General features: G+C 35.4%; 1 protein-coding gene across 7 annotated transcripts in view; it reads left to right on the plus strand.

The window, feature by feature from the left end:
• The window catches only part of NBEAL1 (neurobeachin like 1), a 164,982-nt gene that overhangs the window by 76,285 nt on the left and 70,558 nt on the right, over positions 1-18,139 (plus strand). For all 7 annotated transcript variants that reach the window (XM_053215576.1, XM_027053013.2, XM_053215575.1 and 4 more), the window contains 11 exons: positions 101-234; positions 698-857; positions 967-1,069; positions 1,821-1,977; positions 3,920-4,078; positions 5,567-5,726; positions 8,573-8,661; positions 11,589-12,164; positions 12,512-12,687; positions 13,423-13,576; positions 13,870-13,998. In XM_053215576.1, the coding sequence (XP_053071551.1) occupies positions 101-234; positions 698-857; positions 967-1,069; positions 1,821-1,977; positions 3,920-4,078; positions 5,567-5,726; positions 8,573-8,661; positions 11,589-12,164; positions 12,512-12,687; positions 13,423-13,576; positions 13,870-13,998 (1,997 nt within the window). The remainder of the gene's footprint in view (positions 1-100; positions 235-697; positions 858-966; positions 1,070-1,820; positions 1,978-3,919; positions 4,079-5,566; positions 5,727-8,572; positions 8,662-11,588; positions 12,165-12,511; positions 12,688-13,422; positions 13,577-13,869; positions 13,999-18,139) is intronic.

Consider the following 18,139-nt stretch of genomic DNA (forward strand, 5'->3'; position numbering starts at 1 on the left):
AAATTCTTGTTTGTTACTATTTGCATTATGATATAGAAAATGTGTTATAAAAATTATTTAGAGTAGTATGATCATTAATGACATGTTCACAATTCCTCAGAGTCAAGATTAGAGAGAAATCTAATTGCAACATTTATCTTGATTGTGAAACACTTTATTCAAAGACATCCCATCAACCAGGACAATCTTATTCACTCCCATGGAGTTGCCACTCTTGGTGCCTTACTTCAGAAGGTGAGCACAAATTTAACAAATTTGCAGATGTGGCTAATGATTGTAAATAGCAGTTTGTCTTTAGGGTTTTTTTTCCTACTAGGTAAATATTGTTTTAAATTACACTACTATGGCTTCATTTATATTAGTGGATGTAATTTTATTTCACAAGCAGGTATTTTATCCTACTCTTAATCACATTTTTACAAGAATTAGTAATCTTACATGATAGTGTATAATTTTTTTATATAGGGCTTTGTTAGCATTGGTATTTGGGATCTTTGTTAAATATGATTTTAGGAATATGACATTAGGAAAATATGTTCTAGCAGACATTGGAAAAATTAAAGTTTAAGTTGTTTATATTTTTGTAACAGAGATTTTCATACTTAGTAGATATTCTGAATTAATCATTTGTAATTTAAATGTAGCTTAATGATAATTAAGCTGAAATTTACAGAGCCCTCATCTGTTTGGATTTCAGGTGCCAAGTGCCTTGATGGATGTTAATGTATTGATGGCAATTCAGTTACTAATTGAACAGGTATCATTAGAGAAAAATATGCAGCTCCTGCAACAAATGTATCAGTATTTACTCTTTGACTTTCGTATTTGGAACCGTGGAGATTTTCCCTTCCGAATTGGTGAGAGAGCAGGCTGTTGGATCAAATTTTACAGTTGTTTTAGAAATTTATAACTATTTGTGGGATTTTATTTTAGGCATATCATTTAAGAGCGAACTTTGTATTTTAGGTCATATACAGTATCTTTCCACCATCATCAAAGACAGCAGGAGAGTTTTCCGAAAGAAGTACGGTGTGCAGTTTCTCCTAGATACACTTAGGATTTATTATGGGTATGATGTCCTTGTTCCTTCTCAGTTCGATACTGTTTTCTGCCTGCCACTGGGTTGGAATTTCTAGATTATTTATTTTCCAGAAATTCTAATATCCTTTAACTTCAGAGAGACAGGAAAATGTGGAGGTTAAAATGATGAACAATGTATCACATATATTGGGTTTGAATCTTATGTTTCATCAACTGGCTGTAGGTAACTTACTCAAATTTCTGTGCTTAAGTTGTGTCTGTGACAAGGAGATAATAAACCTGTGACACCCTATGGTTGTTTTGAGGATTAAACTAAAGAATTAAGAATGTGTAAAGCACTTACAACTGTGTCTTCTCCTTAGTATTGTTTAAATATATATAAACTATTTAGGGGCCTCTGAGTGGCTCAGTCGGTTGAGCGTCTGACTTGATTTTGGCTCAGGTCATGATCCCAGGGTCATAGGATCGCTCCCCACATGAGGCTCCACTGAGTGTGGAGCCTGCTTGAGATTCTCTCTCTCTCCCTCTCCCCTGCTCATGTGTGCTTTGTCTCTAAAATATAAATAAGTAAGTAAGTAAATAAATAAAAGAAGCTGTTTTAACTATTTTTATCTTTGTCATTGCAACTCCTAGCTTTAAAAGGTTTTCCTTAAAAAGAAAAAACAGATACCATGAAACATGGACACATCTTTTTTTATACTATGAATTCTTGTGTATAAAAAAGCACTAAACTATAAAAATTTTAAATTTCAATTCTCGCATTTTACTTTCTTTTCCAGGAGTGATTGTAAATACAGTGAGCTGTCTGTAGATGACATTCGAACAATAAGGACTTCTTTGTATGGACTAATTAAATATTTTCTGTGCAAAGGTGGAACTCATGAAGAGATACAAAGTATTATGGGTTACATAGCTGCTATCAATGAAGAAGAACAGGTATCATGCTCCAGATAACTTTTTTCCCCCACACTTAAGTTGCTACATCATCTTCTTTTAAAATTACATATATATTAAACATATGTTAGGGGCACCTGGGTGGCTCAGTCGGTTAAGCGTCTGACTTCAGCTCAGGTCATGATCTCACACTCTGTGAGTTTGAGCCCCGTGTCAGGCTCTGTGCTGACAGCTCAGAGCCTGGAGCCTGCTTTGGATTCTGTGTCTCCTTCTCTCTGCCCCTCCCCTGCTCATGCTCTGTCTCTGTTCAAAAATAAATAAAAACATTAAAAAAATATTTTTAAACATACTTTAAGAGTAAAATGTTTATTAGATATAATACAATATTATGCAGTTGAAGAAGTAAATTTTATCTCCTAACTATAAGTTTAATAAAGTAGTTGGTAATGTAATAAAATATTTTAAGTAGCTAGAAAGTAGTATCTGGAAGTAGTTGCTTTGGCACTTCTGAAGACTATTTTTATAGGCCACATAATATACGTTTACCTGTTATCAAAGATACTGGACAGATTTCTAACATGAATTTAACATAGGTTTATAAAAATCTTGCATAAAGAGTAAATTATATTTCTATTTTTAGGTACTTTTATATATACATTATTCATTTCATTTATACCTCAGAACTACTCTGTAAGACAGTGGTTCTCAGTGTATGGTTCCTGACCATAATTACCTGGGAACTTGTTAGAAATGCAAAACTGCTGAACCAAGTCTTCCAGGTGATTGTGGCACATGGTAAAATTTGCAAACCACTGATATAAAATATACAGACAAGGGAGCGCCTGGGTGGCTCAGTTGGTTAAGCATCCAACTTCGGCTCAGGTCATGATCTCACAGTCTGTGAGTTCAAGCTCTGTGTCAGGCTCTGTGTTGACAGATTGGAGCCCTGGAGCCTGTTTTGGATTCTGTGTCTCCGTCTCTCTCTCTCTCTCTCTCTCTCTCTCTCCCCTTCTCCTGCTTGTGCTCTGTCTCGTTCTCAAAAATAAATTTAAAAAACATAAAAAAAATTTTTTTAAATATACGGACCAGGAAGTAACCTTCCCATTTGCACATTTGGAAGTATATATTCAGAAAGATTAGGTGACTTAAAAAGTCATACAGCTGACAAACCTAGGAATAGAACCCAAGTATATTTACTGCTATTTCTGTGCTCTTTCTCAACACCAAACTTGAGCAGCCTTAATTTATATTGACTCAAATATTTTGTGCTTTTCGATGAAGTATTCTTTGTGTACTCAGTGCTTATAGGACTTCATCATTAATATTATATAGATGAGTTAACTTATGCTGTTTCTCTGTAAGGTTAGACTACTTCAGAAGCTTGTTTTTATTTAGAGTAATAATAGTTACCTTATTTCATAATAGCTGTATTGCCACCTGCTGTGATTCATTGCCAATGGTGTTTTCTTGGTCAATTTAGTCAAAGAGTTATTTACTGAAAGCTTACTTACACAGAATCATAGTAAGATATTATAGGTATAAAATAATGAGTTATATCACTCTTTTAGCCTAATGGAGGCAAGGGTAAGTAAGAGAGCTTTATAAATAATCTTGAAACAAACAAAAAAAGAATATAATAATATTTGTAAGAGAGATACAAAGTCCTATGAGGTTTGCATAAGAGAATATTGCATGTTGAGGAGACCAGGAAAGGCTTTATGGAAGACATGGCTTTTCATGTGGTTATAGCACTATAGGTATATTCAGCAGGTGAATATGTGGGTTGAGAGGATAACACAAAAGGAAACAAGCCAAAAGCATAATGGAGGTAGGAGGCAGGGCTATTTCATAAGACATCAGATAGTCCAGTTAAGCTACAACGTTAGGGTATATATGATTTAGATAAATAACTGTGGTTTATGACTGTATTTGTGCTTCCATGTATGAATGTGGTTGTTTGTTTTGTGTTGTTTAATTTTAAAAGCTCTTTGGAATTTTGGATATGCTCTTCAGTCTCCTGCGTACCAGCCCAACTAGAGGTCAGCTTTTCTTACTGCTGTTTGAACCAGGAAATGCTGACATACTTTATGCCTTGCTCTTAAATCAGAAGTACTCTGACAGACTAAGAGAAATCATTTTTAAGGTATAAACATTTCTTAAACATCTTTATATTTGGGGATATTTGTGAGTATATGAATTGTAAATATTCATTTTATGAATGTAAATTCTTTTTTCATCCCTACTTCTATCTAATTTTAAGCTGTTCAGTTTGTTTTGATACATATTTTTTGTGTTTTTATTGTTTGAATATTTAAAAACTGTATGGATATCTGATCAATTATTTCAGTGGAAAATCTACTTGGTTATATCATTCTCTGTATAAAACTTATCATCTGTTTTTTGCCTTCTTTAAAAAAAATTTTTTTCAGCATAATTGACACAGTATTATAATAGTTTTAAGCATACAACGTAGTGATTCTACATGTTTATACATTATGCTTTGCTCACCTCAAGTCTAGCTGCCATTTGTCAGTATATAACGTATTACAATGCCATTGGCTATATTCCCTGTGCTGTACCTTTTATTCCTGTGAGCTAACTGGAAGCCTATACCTCCCACTCCCTTTCACTCGTTTTGTTCTGTCTCTTGACTTACCATGGGTCTTCATGGCAGGTCAGACATTTAGCAGTTAATAGTAATAACTGACTTTATGTAGCACCACTATTTGTCAGGTAGTAATATATTCTTCATATATTAGCTATCTTAGTCCTTGCAAAAACCTTATGAAGTGAATATTATTATTCCCATTTTACAGATAAAGAAACTGAGGCCAGAGAGGTTGGTAACTTGTCAGAGGATATTGAATATTTTGTTAAGCTATCCAAAGTAGTCAGTTTGAGCTTCGGTTGAAGCTGCCCACTTAACCTTTTTTGTTAAAAAATAGAGGAACTGGTCCTATTTCTACTTTTCATGATTTATTCTACTCATTATGCCTAATTGCTTGTGGCAGTTGTTTCCTCTTATATCATTAGTGTTATGTTATAAAGTCTACTTATGGGGTCAAGTTTGGATTGACTGTGTTTGGAATCCCGAAACTTTGGAAAACAAGGGTGTAATAAAAATGATCTGGCATAGGCTCTCTTGAGTATCAATTATGGTGCCCCCCATGGCTGTTCTTCAAAGCATCTGCCCAAATAAGCTTTCCTTTATGGAGATTAAATGTTATTTCTCCAAAAATGACCTTATATGGATTGTTCATGATACTCTGCCAAAATTACCCTGTACGTAGGGTTTCAGTGTTTCACTTTTAAATGTTGATCTCACTGCAAGAGGTATGGGATTATTAATTCATTCTCCCATTTTAGTATATGGTTGTTTTCCTTTACAAAATGTTTCCTTGTTCTCGAAAATTATTTTGATAACTGTTACATAAGTGTTATACAAATTATGAGATTGATCTAGAAGTATCTTTTTCTTCTTTCATAACATATCTTTGTTCTTCTTGGAGGCTGTAGGGTTTGTTTCCATCTAAGCCTTAGCCATTAAAAAGGAAATTTTAAATTATTTTAAATAGTGACAGACTGTCCTTAGTTCTCTGTGTTGAGAAAAATATATTACTGTTGTAACCAGGTTATGGAACAAATGTTGAAATGCACGAATGTTTATGAACGAAGTAAACAGCGCATTCGGCTCAGAGAAGTTGGCTATTCAGGATTGGGACTTCTTCTTAATGAAGCACCCGTTAATGCCAATCTCATTAAAAGCCTCACCAATCAAATTATAAATACAGGTATGACTAAGGCTGATAATACTGATATATTTAAGAAATGCTCTTCATAGTAGCATAATTGTATTTGATATTCTCAGTTTTTTTCCTGAAGGTTTTTTTTTCCCTTCCTTCCTCAGGTTACTTTTTAAATTACCTGTTATTTGATTCAGCAGGGCTTCATTAGGTACTATTTTTTATCTATCTTTTTTGTTATTATCTCCCCAGGGCATAGCATAGTGCCATAGGCCTTCAGTAGAAACTTACTGATTGATTAGTAAATAATTGAGTTCTCTATAAGGAAAAGATGCTAGAGAAAATACATACAAAACATTTTATCTTTTTCTTTAGGGAGCGTAAATCCTTAATTTCAGATATTCTTTTTTGCTTCTCATTTTTTTTAATAAAACTTTTTTAGTACTTAGGACAAACTATAGTGTTTATGTCAGATGCTGGGGGTTTAAAAGGTATAAGATAACGTTCTTCGCTTTGATTGGTTTACCTTCTCATTGATAAGACAAGTACATAAGATATAAGATATGTACATAAAAAGATAAATAATATGGATATTATAACAGTGTGGATAGTATTTTCAGGCAATAAAAGAAAAGAACAGTTAGGGCTTACTCAGGAGAATGTCAAACATTCTAAATCTATTTTCTTTGCAAGATTTAAACATATGTATAATCCTTGTTTTAAATGAGAGTTATTTCAGCATTTATGTAACTGTTACCCCCAGTTCATTCTTTGAGAGAGAACTTCAAAAAGAATGCAGCTGGAGGCATCATGGTTCTTGATTTCAAACTGTTAGAGTAATCGAAACATACATACACCATTGGAACAGAATTGAGAGCCCAGAAATAAAACAGTGTATATCTGGTCAACTAATATTTGACAAGAGATCCAAGAATACTCAGTGGAGGAAAAATAGTCTATTCAATGAATGGTGTTGGGAAACTGGATATTCATATGCAAAAGAATGAAAATGGACCCCTATCTCACACTACTCACAAAAATTAACTTGAAATGGATTAAAGATTTAAATGTAAACCCTGAACCATATAACTCCTAGAAGAAAACATAAGGAAAAGCTCCTTGACGTTTGTCTTGGCAATGACTTTTTGGATATGACCCCAAAAGCACTAGCAACAAAAGCAAAATAAACAAGTGAGGCAACATCAAACTAAAAAGCTTCTGCACAGTGAGAAAAACCACCAACAAAATGAAAAGGCAGTCTACAGGGTGGGAGAAAATACTTGTGACTCAAATATCTGAGAGGAGGTTAATATCTAAAATACGTAAGGAAATCATATAATATAATAGCAAAAAAAAATCCAGTTAAAAATGAGCAAAAGGGGGTGCCTGGGTGGCTCACTCGGTTGAACATCTGACTCAGTTTCTGCTCAGGTCACACTCTCATGGTTTGTGGGATCCAGCCCCACGCTGGGCTCTGCATTGACAGCTCAGAGTCTGCTTGGGAGTCTCTCTCCCTCCCTTTCTGTCTTTCCCTCACTTGCGTGCACATGCACATGTGCACGCTCTCTCAAAAAATAAAAAAATGTTAAAAAAATGAGCAAAGGACCCGATGAGACTTATTTTAAGTTTTATTTATTTATTTTGAGAGAGAGAGAGAGCACAAGCAGGGAGGGGCAGAGAGAGAGAGGAAGAGAGAGAATCCCAAGCAGGATCCACGCCAACAGCGCAGAGCCTGAGGGGGGCTCGATCCCACGAGCTGTGAGATCATGACTGAGCCACCCAGCTGCCCCCTGAATAGACAGTTTTTGCATAGAAGACATACAAGTAGCCAGCAGGTAGATGACAAGGTGCTCCACATCTTTAATCATAAGGGAAATGTAAATCAGAACCAGAAGGAGATAGCAGGTCTTACATGTTAAGATGGCTATTATCAAAAAGACAAAAGATAACAAGTGCTGGTGAAGTTATGGAGAAAGGGGAACCCTTGTCCATTGATGCTGGGAATGCAAATTAGTGCAACCATTATAGAAAACAGTATGGAGGTTCCTCCAAACATGAAAAATAGAACTATCATATGATCTAGCAATCCATCTTTTGGGTATATATCCAAAGAAAATGAAATCACTATCTCAAAGAATTATCTGCATGTTCATTGTAGCATCGTTTATAATGGCTAAGACATGGAAATAGCCTAAGCGTCTGCTGATGGATGAGTGGATAAAGAATGTGTTATGTGTGTGTGTATATGTATATATAAAACAATATTATTCAGCCACAACAAAGAAGGAAATCCTGCCATTTGTAACACATTAACCTGCAAGACATTATTATGTTAAGTGAAATTAAGTCAGAGAAGGACAAATACTGTACGGTCTCACGTATGTTGAGAAATTAAAAAAAACCAAACTCCTAGAAACAGAGAACAGATTGCTAGTTGCTGGGGTGGGGTGGGAGGTGGGGCAAATGAATGAGGTGGTCAAAGGGTACACGCTTCCAGTTATAAGATGAATAAGTTCTGGGATCTGATGTGCAGCATGGTGACTATAGTTAACAATGCTGTATTATGGACTTGAAATTGCTAAGAGCAGATCTTAAAAGTTACCACCATGATAGGAAAATGGTAACTATGTGAGGTGATGGATGTTAATTAACCTTATTGTGGTAATTATTTTACAATATATACGAATATCAGATCATCATGTTTTACACCTTAAATTTATGCAGTTTTATGTCAATTATATCTTAGCAAAGCTAGAAAAAACCAAAGGCTGTGAATTGTTGACAGCAAGAAAAATAAAATAAAAATGAAAACAGTTATTTCATTAACCATCACTCATAGTTTTTTGGCTATCTCTGGAATTTAATTTTAACTTTTTGTTTTTTCCCCACCGTAGATCCTGCTATTAATTTCAAAGATCTGTTGTCCATGGTATATATATCTCACAGGACACATATAAATGTCAGGGTGGTTATCTGCAGAAAGGTTAGTGAACTTTTAAAATATACTTTAAAGGGGTGCCTGGGTGGCTCAGTTGGTTAAGCGTCTGACTTCATCTCAGGTTATGATCTCGTGGTGCATGAGTTTAAGCCCCATGTCGGGCTCTGTGCTGACAGCTTGGAGCCTGGAGCCTGCTTCAGTTTCTTTCTCCCTCTCTCTCTGCCTCTCCCCCACTCGCACTCTCTCTCTCTCTCTCAAAAGTAAATGTTAAAAAAATTGAAATACACTTTAGAAGTAACAATATTGTCATACTGTGAATAGCTTTTATATTGAGTATTTTATACCAGGTATAAGTTTTAATATCTGTTATTTTATAAATGGCACGATTTTTAAATAGTTTCCTTTTTTGAGGTGAATTAACTTCATGTAACCACAAAAATGTGTTCTTCTTAGCCTCATGTAGTCACCTGGAAATATGCCCTTGCCCCAGTAGAAGATTTATTACAAGAGAATAGTTTGTCAAGAACTTTCAAAGATAAAAACCATTTCTAATTCAAATACCATATTTTAGAGTTAATCTTTTGAACTTCGTGGAAAAGCAAGAGTGACTTAGCAAGGAGAATGTACTCCTTTAACTTTTAACTAAGTCAAGAACTAGTTATCCTGCGTGCTTCTTCCTAATTATAACCTTCTGTCTTCCCTGCTGTTAACCTCTGACCACTATTTATTTTCTTGTTTTTCTTTTTAATTTTACTTCTTAGTTATGTTACAGTATTTTTCCATTATAAGTCTGTATATGTATCTTTCTCTTTACTGGCCTCATAGAGTTTTTCATTCTATGACTATTGTATGAAGTATTACCTGGTTCCCTGTACATGGACATTTAGATTGTCTCCTACATTTATATGTTAATAAACTTCCGTTAAGAACACTTTTTTACATATACTTTTACCTGTTTTTGGTAATATATTTGTAGGACCTAATCCATGAAATGGAATTGCTGTCTCAGAAGGTACTCAGATTTTGCATTTTGATGGATTTTACCATATTGTCCTTGAAGCAGGCCATATAGATTGATCCTTTCCTTTCAGTTTGAAAACAACTTTTGGTGCAGCCTAGTTTTTATCCATTACATGTATATAAAATGAACATAAAATAAGTAATTTTATGGATATTTTATTTTAAGTTTATTTTTGAGAGAGACAGTGAAGGAGGAGGGGCAGAGAGAGAGAGGGAGAGAGAGAATCCCAAGTAGGCTCCATACTTTTAGTGCAGAGCCTGATGGGGGGCTCAAACCCACAAACTGTGAGGTCGTGACCTGACCTGAAATCAAGAGTCGGACACTTAACCAACTGAGCCACTCAGGCGCCCCTTATGGAAATTTTAAAATTATGAAATCACGAAAATTTCTTTGCTGTGGGGAAAAAATGGTATTTTCTATCACTAGAATAGTGGTAGCTCACCTATCACAATGAAGGAAAGGAAAACATCACATCATTGTGACTCATTGTGACTAATTGCTTTCTATATTAGCATCAGCATGCATTAGAGCCATTGATATTAAAGTCCCTATCAGTATTATTCATCTCCTATGAAACTTGTCAGAGATAAAAGAGATTTTCTAAATACTGGGAGCAAACTTTCTTTTCATCTACATAGAAGTTTATTGTCTTTGTGATAAAAATGTCTTAAGGGTCTTAACTGAATACCTGACAGTGTTTGAGAACCTGTTTTAATCCAAAAATGGGAAATGAGTTGGATAGTAGAGATTATACTCATTGACATTTCTGTGTGTATTCTTTAATTTCAGTTTCTATTTCCAGCTAAATAGCAGTATCCATTTTATTGGAGTTAGTGTTTTCAAATTAAAATATAGTTTCTTTGGTGCCTGGGTGGCTCAGTTGGTTGAGTGTCTGACTCTTGATTTCGGCTCATGTCATGATCCCAGAGTTGTGGAATCAAGCCCCATTTTGGACTCCATGCTAAGTGTGGAGCCTGCTTAAGATTCTCTCTCTCTCTCTTTCTCTCTCTCTCTTTCTCCTTCCCTCCCTCCCTCTCTCCCTCTCTCTCTTTTCCTCCCTCTTCCTTTCCCCCCTGCTTGCGTTCTCTCTCTTTCAAATAAATAAAGAAAATAGTTTTTATTTTGTTTGTTATTCGAGATAGAATTAATGGGAAAAAAAGAGTTTTTGCAAAAGTAGCCATTTACTTTGCCCATAAAAACAAAATGAGATGGGGAAACATTCTTGGGATATCTAGGTTCTATTGAAGTATTTGTGTGTCATATTTACTCTGCTAACCTTAGAGCCAGAACAGGGCCTGGTACATAGTAGATATTCAGTATTTGCTAAAGAAATGTAGTAGGCTCATGGAAGGTATTTAGTTGAGAGGATATAACTTTATTACATTTTATATGTACCTTCATTCTATGTATATTTTCTCTCTGACCAAATTAAATTAATAACATGAGTGTTGACGTGTGGAGGATCATTTTATTTTTTTTCTTTTTATCTTTCAGCAAATATTTAAGTACTCTGTACAATGAGTAATATGCAGATTAGTTAAAAACACAGGGGCGCCTGGGTGGCGCAGTCGGTTAAGCGTCCGACTTCAGCCAGGTCACGATCTCGCGGTCCGTGAGTTCGAGCCCCGCGTCAGGCTCTGGGCTGATGGCTCAGAGCCTGGAGCCTGTTTCCGATTCTGTGTCTCCCTCTCTCTCTGCCCCTCCCCCGTTCATGCTCTGTCTCTCTCTGCCCCAAAAATAAATAAACGTTGAAAAAAAAAAATTAAAAAAAACACAGTGTGTGCCCTCCAGATAATTTGTAATCCAGTTAAGAGCATAATCTTTTGAAAGTGTATCTTCCCACAGTTTCTCATTAAATTACTTTGTCATTAAAATAACTGGGAAGAAACTGGTTTTGATGTGAAGTACTGTGTACTTTTTGACGAGTTTTGTATTCTTAATCTCTTCACAGATTTTACAGATTTTGCAGTCCCAGCCAGATGCAGCACATCAAATATCTCAACAAGTGGGTTGGCAAGACACTTTGGTTAGGCTCTTTTTAAAAACAAATTTTGAAAATGGAAATACTCTTCATAAGCACAGTAGAGCTCTTTCAATGAAAGACAATGATAAAAATGTGGTAGGTGAAGATCTTAAGAGGAACTTCGACGAAAAGACTGATGAGGAAAAAATCAACTCTTTTGGCTCAGCTAATGTGTCTTCCGATCAGTGGAGTTTAGAGGATAGACACTCTCTAGACTCAAACACACCATTATTTCAAGAAGATAGTTCTGTGGGAGAATTAACTTTCAAATCAGAGAATCAAGAAGAATTCTGGAATAATAATCCTTCACATTTGAGTTTAGATTTCAGTGGAATAGACTCGTGTGAACTGAGCGACAGTGGAAGTCACATGCCAGACAGCTTGCCTAGTACACCATCCCCAATAGAATCTACTAAATCATTTTCTGTGCCATCTGACAAAGAGAGCAGCATCACAAATGATATGGGGTTTAGTGATGACTTGTCGTTACTTGAAAGCCAAGAGGTAAAATTCCTTATTTGTCCAAAAGCTGTTTTTATTTTCATGCATCTATGATATATTTCTAGTCCTTAGAATTGTGTGATTGTTAACAATTTCATATTATACTCATGTTCTAAGTCTCAAGATACAAGATTTTGGAAGCCTAGAAGTCACTAAATTGTGTCTTGAGAGCAAAACCGGTGTTGTATTCATCCTTGTATTGCTAGGGCCTACCTAGCAAAGTTCCTGGTTCATAAGACACATTAAAAATATGTTAAATAATTACAGTCACTATATAGGATGGTTCTTTTAATGTGCTTTTAATACTTCCTCCTTCCAATAATTTAATATTACTTTATCTTATTTTACAGAGATGTGAGGAGGAGCTTCTTCAATTACTGACAAATATTTTGAACTATGTAATGTGTAAGGGACTAGAAAAGTCAGACAATAATACTTGGATTGAACGAGGACAAGTGTTTTCAGCACTAACTAAACCAGGAATATCCAGTGAACTACTTCGACCATCAGATGAAATAAAATTAATGTAAGCATTTATTTGGTGATTTACCCTCTCCTTTTGGAGTGGTCTGGAGTCTAAGATAATATTATTTATTGAACATTTATTCAGGATTCAGTAGGTGTAGTGAGAGAAAAGGAGAAACTTTGTACTCAGCTCCTTTTCCTCTCTGTTGCCATTTTAGTGGAATCTAGAGAGAAGTCCAAAAGTAATTCCAACTTTAAAACTTTAGTTTGGGCTTAAGGGATTACATATTCCTTATTGTTTAAAATAGTTTTAATAATATCTAAGCACTCAGTGCATTGTGTTCTAAGTCTGTCCAAATTTGAGGATTTCCATGCTAAAGGAAGCAAATAGTGTTTTCATAGATATTACTTCTCTAAAGCATTTAGAGTTCTCTGCAGGGCTAGACCCGCTGCAAGACATAATAAGCCGTTTCTTGCCTTCCCAATTTAGAGCTTTAAAGAAACTTTTAGTTATCTTATAGAAACTGGAATTTGAAATATTTTAATAGCTTTTTTATAGTCAAGTAGAACAGATAACTTTTACTTTGCCTTTGTATTATACTTATTGAGGGTAGATACTTCAGAGATTAAAAAGTTGCTTCATTGTTATTAGATACCATCTACAATGTCCTTGGATCCCTGCCTGTGATAGTGTATCTTTAGGAATACAGTCATATTAACAAATAATTGACTTTTTTCATATTTTACTATTTTTCTAAGCTGAAAATGGTTTTAAGAGGATTTGTTTTGCATTTAGTTTGCTACAGAAGATGTTAGAATGGGCAGTCATGGAAAACAGAGAATCAAACACGAATCCAGTAACTGCTGAAAATGCCTTGCGGCTCATCCTGATCATACAGGACTTTCTGCAGTCAGAGGGGCTTGTTAATTCAAACATGTGGACTGAAAAGGTACAGCAATAAATAACACTTTGAAATTACTTTCTGTAGTCAAGCACTTTATTCAAGGAAAAAAAACTTTTGTACCCCCTTTTTGGAGCATTAAAATTTAATTGGATTTAACAAACATGGATAAACAGTTAACCAATTTCATTAGCTATTACTAAGATAATTCTCTTGGCTTTTTCCATTTGTACATTAAACTAGTTTTGAAAACACTTATAATGTGTATTACTGTTGGGGAGAACTCATCAGTTGATTCTAAGATGGAATGTTTTTATTTCTCAATTTTTCTCTTGTGATAGCTTTTAGAGGATCTGATGCTGCTCTTCGATGGTCTGTCAGTTTGGTATTCTGAAAGTTCAGTATTGGCACAACTTTCTCAAGTTCAAATCCAGTTACTTCTAGGATTCATTGGAATGGGTAATGTGCAGGTTTGTCAATTCATTTGCATTATTTTTTGTACTTTGTATGCAGTATAGGAATTATTTGTGTAATAACTAAATGATAATATTTAATATATTAATATTTAATAATTTAATATTAAATGGTAATAATTTTCAGCATTTTAATTTTTTTATTAGTTCCAAAAGCATATATGTTTCAGTTTTGTTAATCAGAAAGAAGCTTCAGAGGCAGCTCATTGATGGTTTCTTCCTGATTCAATATAATTTCAACGTTGCCTTTTAAAGGATTTATACATAGCTTATATTAGGAGGTATTATATCATCTGTATTGTAGCTAGGAAGTACACAACCTGCTTAGACTATTTATACTTGTCACTCATACATGTGAACTTTAGGGCTTATATTTTGAGGAAAATTGAGGTTTTTTTTTCTTTCAAATCTTTTTCTGTTACTTTACTAATCCACAGTTTTACATTATACCTCATTTTTTAATTAATCAAATGCTTACTGTGAATACCTACCAAGTTTGAGCATTGTGCTAGGTTTTCAAAACACAGATAAATAAAATATGGACTCAAGGAATATTTATTATTTCTATCTTTAATTAAAAATTTTAAAGGTTGGGGAATGTGCCTGGGTGGCTCAGTTGGTTAGGCATCCATCTCTTGGTTTTGGCTCAGGTCATGATCCTCTGTTAAGCTCTGCTCTCATAATTTTCTCTCCCCTTCTCTTTCTGCCCCTCCCCCATTCATTCTCTCTCTCTCTCTCTCTCTCTCTCTCTCTCTCTCTCAAAATAAATAAACTTAAGAAAAAACTCTTTTAAAAAATGTTACAGGTTGGAAAATTTGCACATGAATTTTAGTCTGTCAACTTTTGGTTTATATTGGAGAACTTGGGTTGAGTTAATCATGACATGTATCTCATAACTACTTACCCGGCCCTTTTAATTTCCTTTTGATTTTGGAATTTCAAGTACTTGGGGCAAAGGGGTAGGGTTGGGGATGGTTTCTAATATATATAAACTTACTGTAATGTTGATAACATGGAGAGGTTAAAATTCCATAAGATTGCCATATTTTTAAAAGGCCATATTTTCAATAGATATTTTTTCCTAATTGTAAAAGTAAAACATGATCATTATGGAAAATACACAAAACCATAAAGAGAAGAAAATAAATCCATCATCCCATAGCCCAAGAAGAAATAACTGTCAATATTTTTCTATGCACTTATCTTTTTCAGATGATTGAAAACATCATATATTTTGATAATTTTATTTTCTTTTTTTCTTACAATTATATTGAATTCCTTTCCCCATATTACTAACTTTTTAAACATTGGGTTTTTTGGAGGGCTCCTGAGTGGTGGCTCAGTCAGTTGAGTGTTTGACTCTTGATTTCAGCTCAGGTAATGATCCCAGGGTCATGAGATCAAGCCCTGCATCAGGCTCTGCACTGAGTGTGGAGCCTGCTTGAGATTCATTCTCTCTCTCTCTCTCTCTCTCTCTCTCTCTCTCTCTCTCTCTCTCTCTCATTCCTCCCTCCTCTCCCTCTCTCCCCCTCCTCTCCCTCTCTCCCCCTCTCTCCCCTCCCCTAGTTGTGCGCTATTTTTATAAATAAAAATAAAATTAAAATCGCAAAAGAAATTTTTTAAAATAGTGGGGTTTTTTTCTTAATCATAAAAGTAACATATTCATTGTAGAAACATGGAAAACACAGAAAAGCTAAATAAGATTTGCTTGCTGACACATGGATTGTGGAACCTTGAATTATGTATCCATTCAAATGTAATTTGAAAATATATGTATTTAAAAAAACAATCACACTCTTTGTCTAGTATTTCTAGTCTAAAAGTATATCCTAAAATAATAATGTAAAATACCAAACAGCCTTGATGGATGTTCATGGTGGTATTCTCGGGTTTTTTCTACCGAGAGAATGAAAGTAGTTTTTGGGGCCTTTTCATTAATATTAGCCTGATGGCTGTTAAAGCAGTTGCAGCCAGCATGCCAGGTGGATATGAGAACTCTTGGTTTTGGGGTTGTTTTTTTTCTCCCACTTATAATTACTCTCAGTGTTTCTCTTTAATGAAATTTCCATAAATACCTATTTGTTTAATTTGTTCACCATTAAATATTTCAATGCCTGTCCCATAGTAGGCCTCTATAAATACTTGTTAAGTAAAGAGTACAGAACCTATGGATTGTTTACCAGTAGTTAGTAACCTAAAACATTTTTTACTGGCTAGTTGTTTAATTTTATTCTCTCAGGAATAAAAACACATTTCTCTGAGGTTATTGTACATGTTAAAGGCTGGGAAAGCAACTTCTTCTCTTATAGGGGTTATAATAAATGTTCTTTGCCATTCTGACTACAAACTTGTCTTGTGTGGCTCATACTTACTAGTTAATTGCCTGTGTGTATGTATTAGAAGATGTCACATAAATGTCAACATTTCCTAGCTTGTCTCTAAAGTAGGACTAGGTGGTTGCTGATTTATTTAGATGCAGCATATGATCTCCATTTTTCTGGTTTCCTCTTCCCCCAGTTGTCTTACCTGAGCCAGTGATGAGAACATGAAATTACCTTGTGGGGCATCACCCATAGTAATTATATTAGAAAGGAGGAAATAGGGCATCAGTATTTTTTGTAGTTTCTCAAGTGACCCTCATGCAGTGCTCTTTATAATGGGGGTAGGGGGGATCATATGTATCTGTATGTGACATGTGTACGTATCCAAAATTAAGGCAGTGGTCAAGTAAATTATCTTGTATTCATTGAAATATTTTTATACTTCTAAATAAACATGAACATTATTTAATACCATGATATTAAGTTAAAAGCAAAGCACTAGATGTTTAACGTTTTGTATAAACGGTATTTTACTTAAAAAAATTTTTTTTAAATGTTTATTCATTCTTTGAGAGGCAGAGACAGAGCATGAGGAGGGGAGGGGCAGAGAGAGAGGGAGACACAGAATCCAAAGCAGGCGCCAGGCTCTGAGCTGTCAGCACAGAGCCCGATGTGGGGCACAAACCCGTGAACTGTGAGATCATGACCTGAGCCAAGTCAGACGCTTAACCGACTGAGCCACCCAGATACCCCAATATAAACAGTGTTTTAAAAAACACATAGTAGGGGCGCCTGGGTGGCTCAGTCAGTTAAGCATCCGACTTTGGCTCAGGTCATGATCTCGCAGTTCATGGGTTCATGCCCTGTGTCAGGCTCTGTGCTGACATCTCAGAGTCTGGCGCCTGCTTCAGATTCTCTGTCTCCCTCTCTCTCTGCCCCTCTCCTGCTTGTGCTCTGTCTCTCTCTGTCTCAAAAATAAACATTAAAAAAATTTTTTTTTTAAAACACATAGCAAAAAAGCCCAGAATTATTAGTTCTGGTATTTCCTGTATGATGAAATTTTATGCCCTTTTTTCTTTTTTTTAATGTTTGTTTATTTTTGAGAGATAGTGCACGCTGGGGAGGGGCAGAGAGAGAGAGGGACAGAGGGTCTGAAGCGAACTCTGCACTGACAGCAGCGAGCCCGATGTGGGGCTTGAGCTCATGAACCCAAAGATCATGACCCGAACCAAAGTCAGACGCTCAGCTGACGGAGCCATCCTGGTGCCCCTGTGGCCTCTTTTCTTATATTTGTTGGTCTCTATTAGAATTAAGCTGCTTTAGTCAGATTCAAAAACTAAAGTTAAAGATTTGGAAAGTCTGAGGAGAATGGAAAAGCTTCAGCAGTAGAACCTTAAGTTAAAAGTAGAAAAGTTAGGGTTGACTGGATGGCTCAGTTGAGTAAGCATCTGACTGCTATTCAGGTCAAGATCTCAAGGTTGGTGGATTTGAGCCCTGCATCGGGCTCTGCGCTGACAGCTTGGAGCTTGAAGCCTGCTTCAGATTCTGTGTCTCCTCTCTGTCTCAGAAATAAATAGATAAACATTAAAAAAAAATTTAGTATAATTCCTCTGTCCTTGCACACTATTAGGAAGAGTGGAATAGACATTTGGGTGATTAATTATCCACTATACCTTTTCTGTATATTCTGCTTTTATAATTGATTAAAAAAAACAAACAGGGACACTGGGGTGGCTCAGTCGGTTAAGTGTCCAACTTCAGCTCAGGTCATGATCTCACAGTTCGTGGGTTCGAGCCCCGCGTTGGGCTCTGTGCTG

The sequence above is a fragment of the Acinonyx jubatus genome, chromosome C1 (genome assembly GCF_027475565.1).
Source record: "Acinonyx jubatus isolate Ajub_Pintada_27869175 chromosome C1, VMU_Ajub_asm_v1.0, whole genome shotgun sequence".
Classification (NCBI taxonomy): Eukaryota; Metazoa; Chordata; class Mammalia; order Carnivora; family Felidae; genus Acinonyx; species Acinonyx jubatus.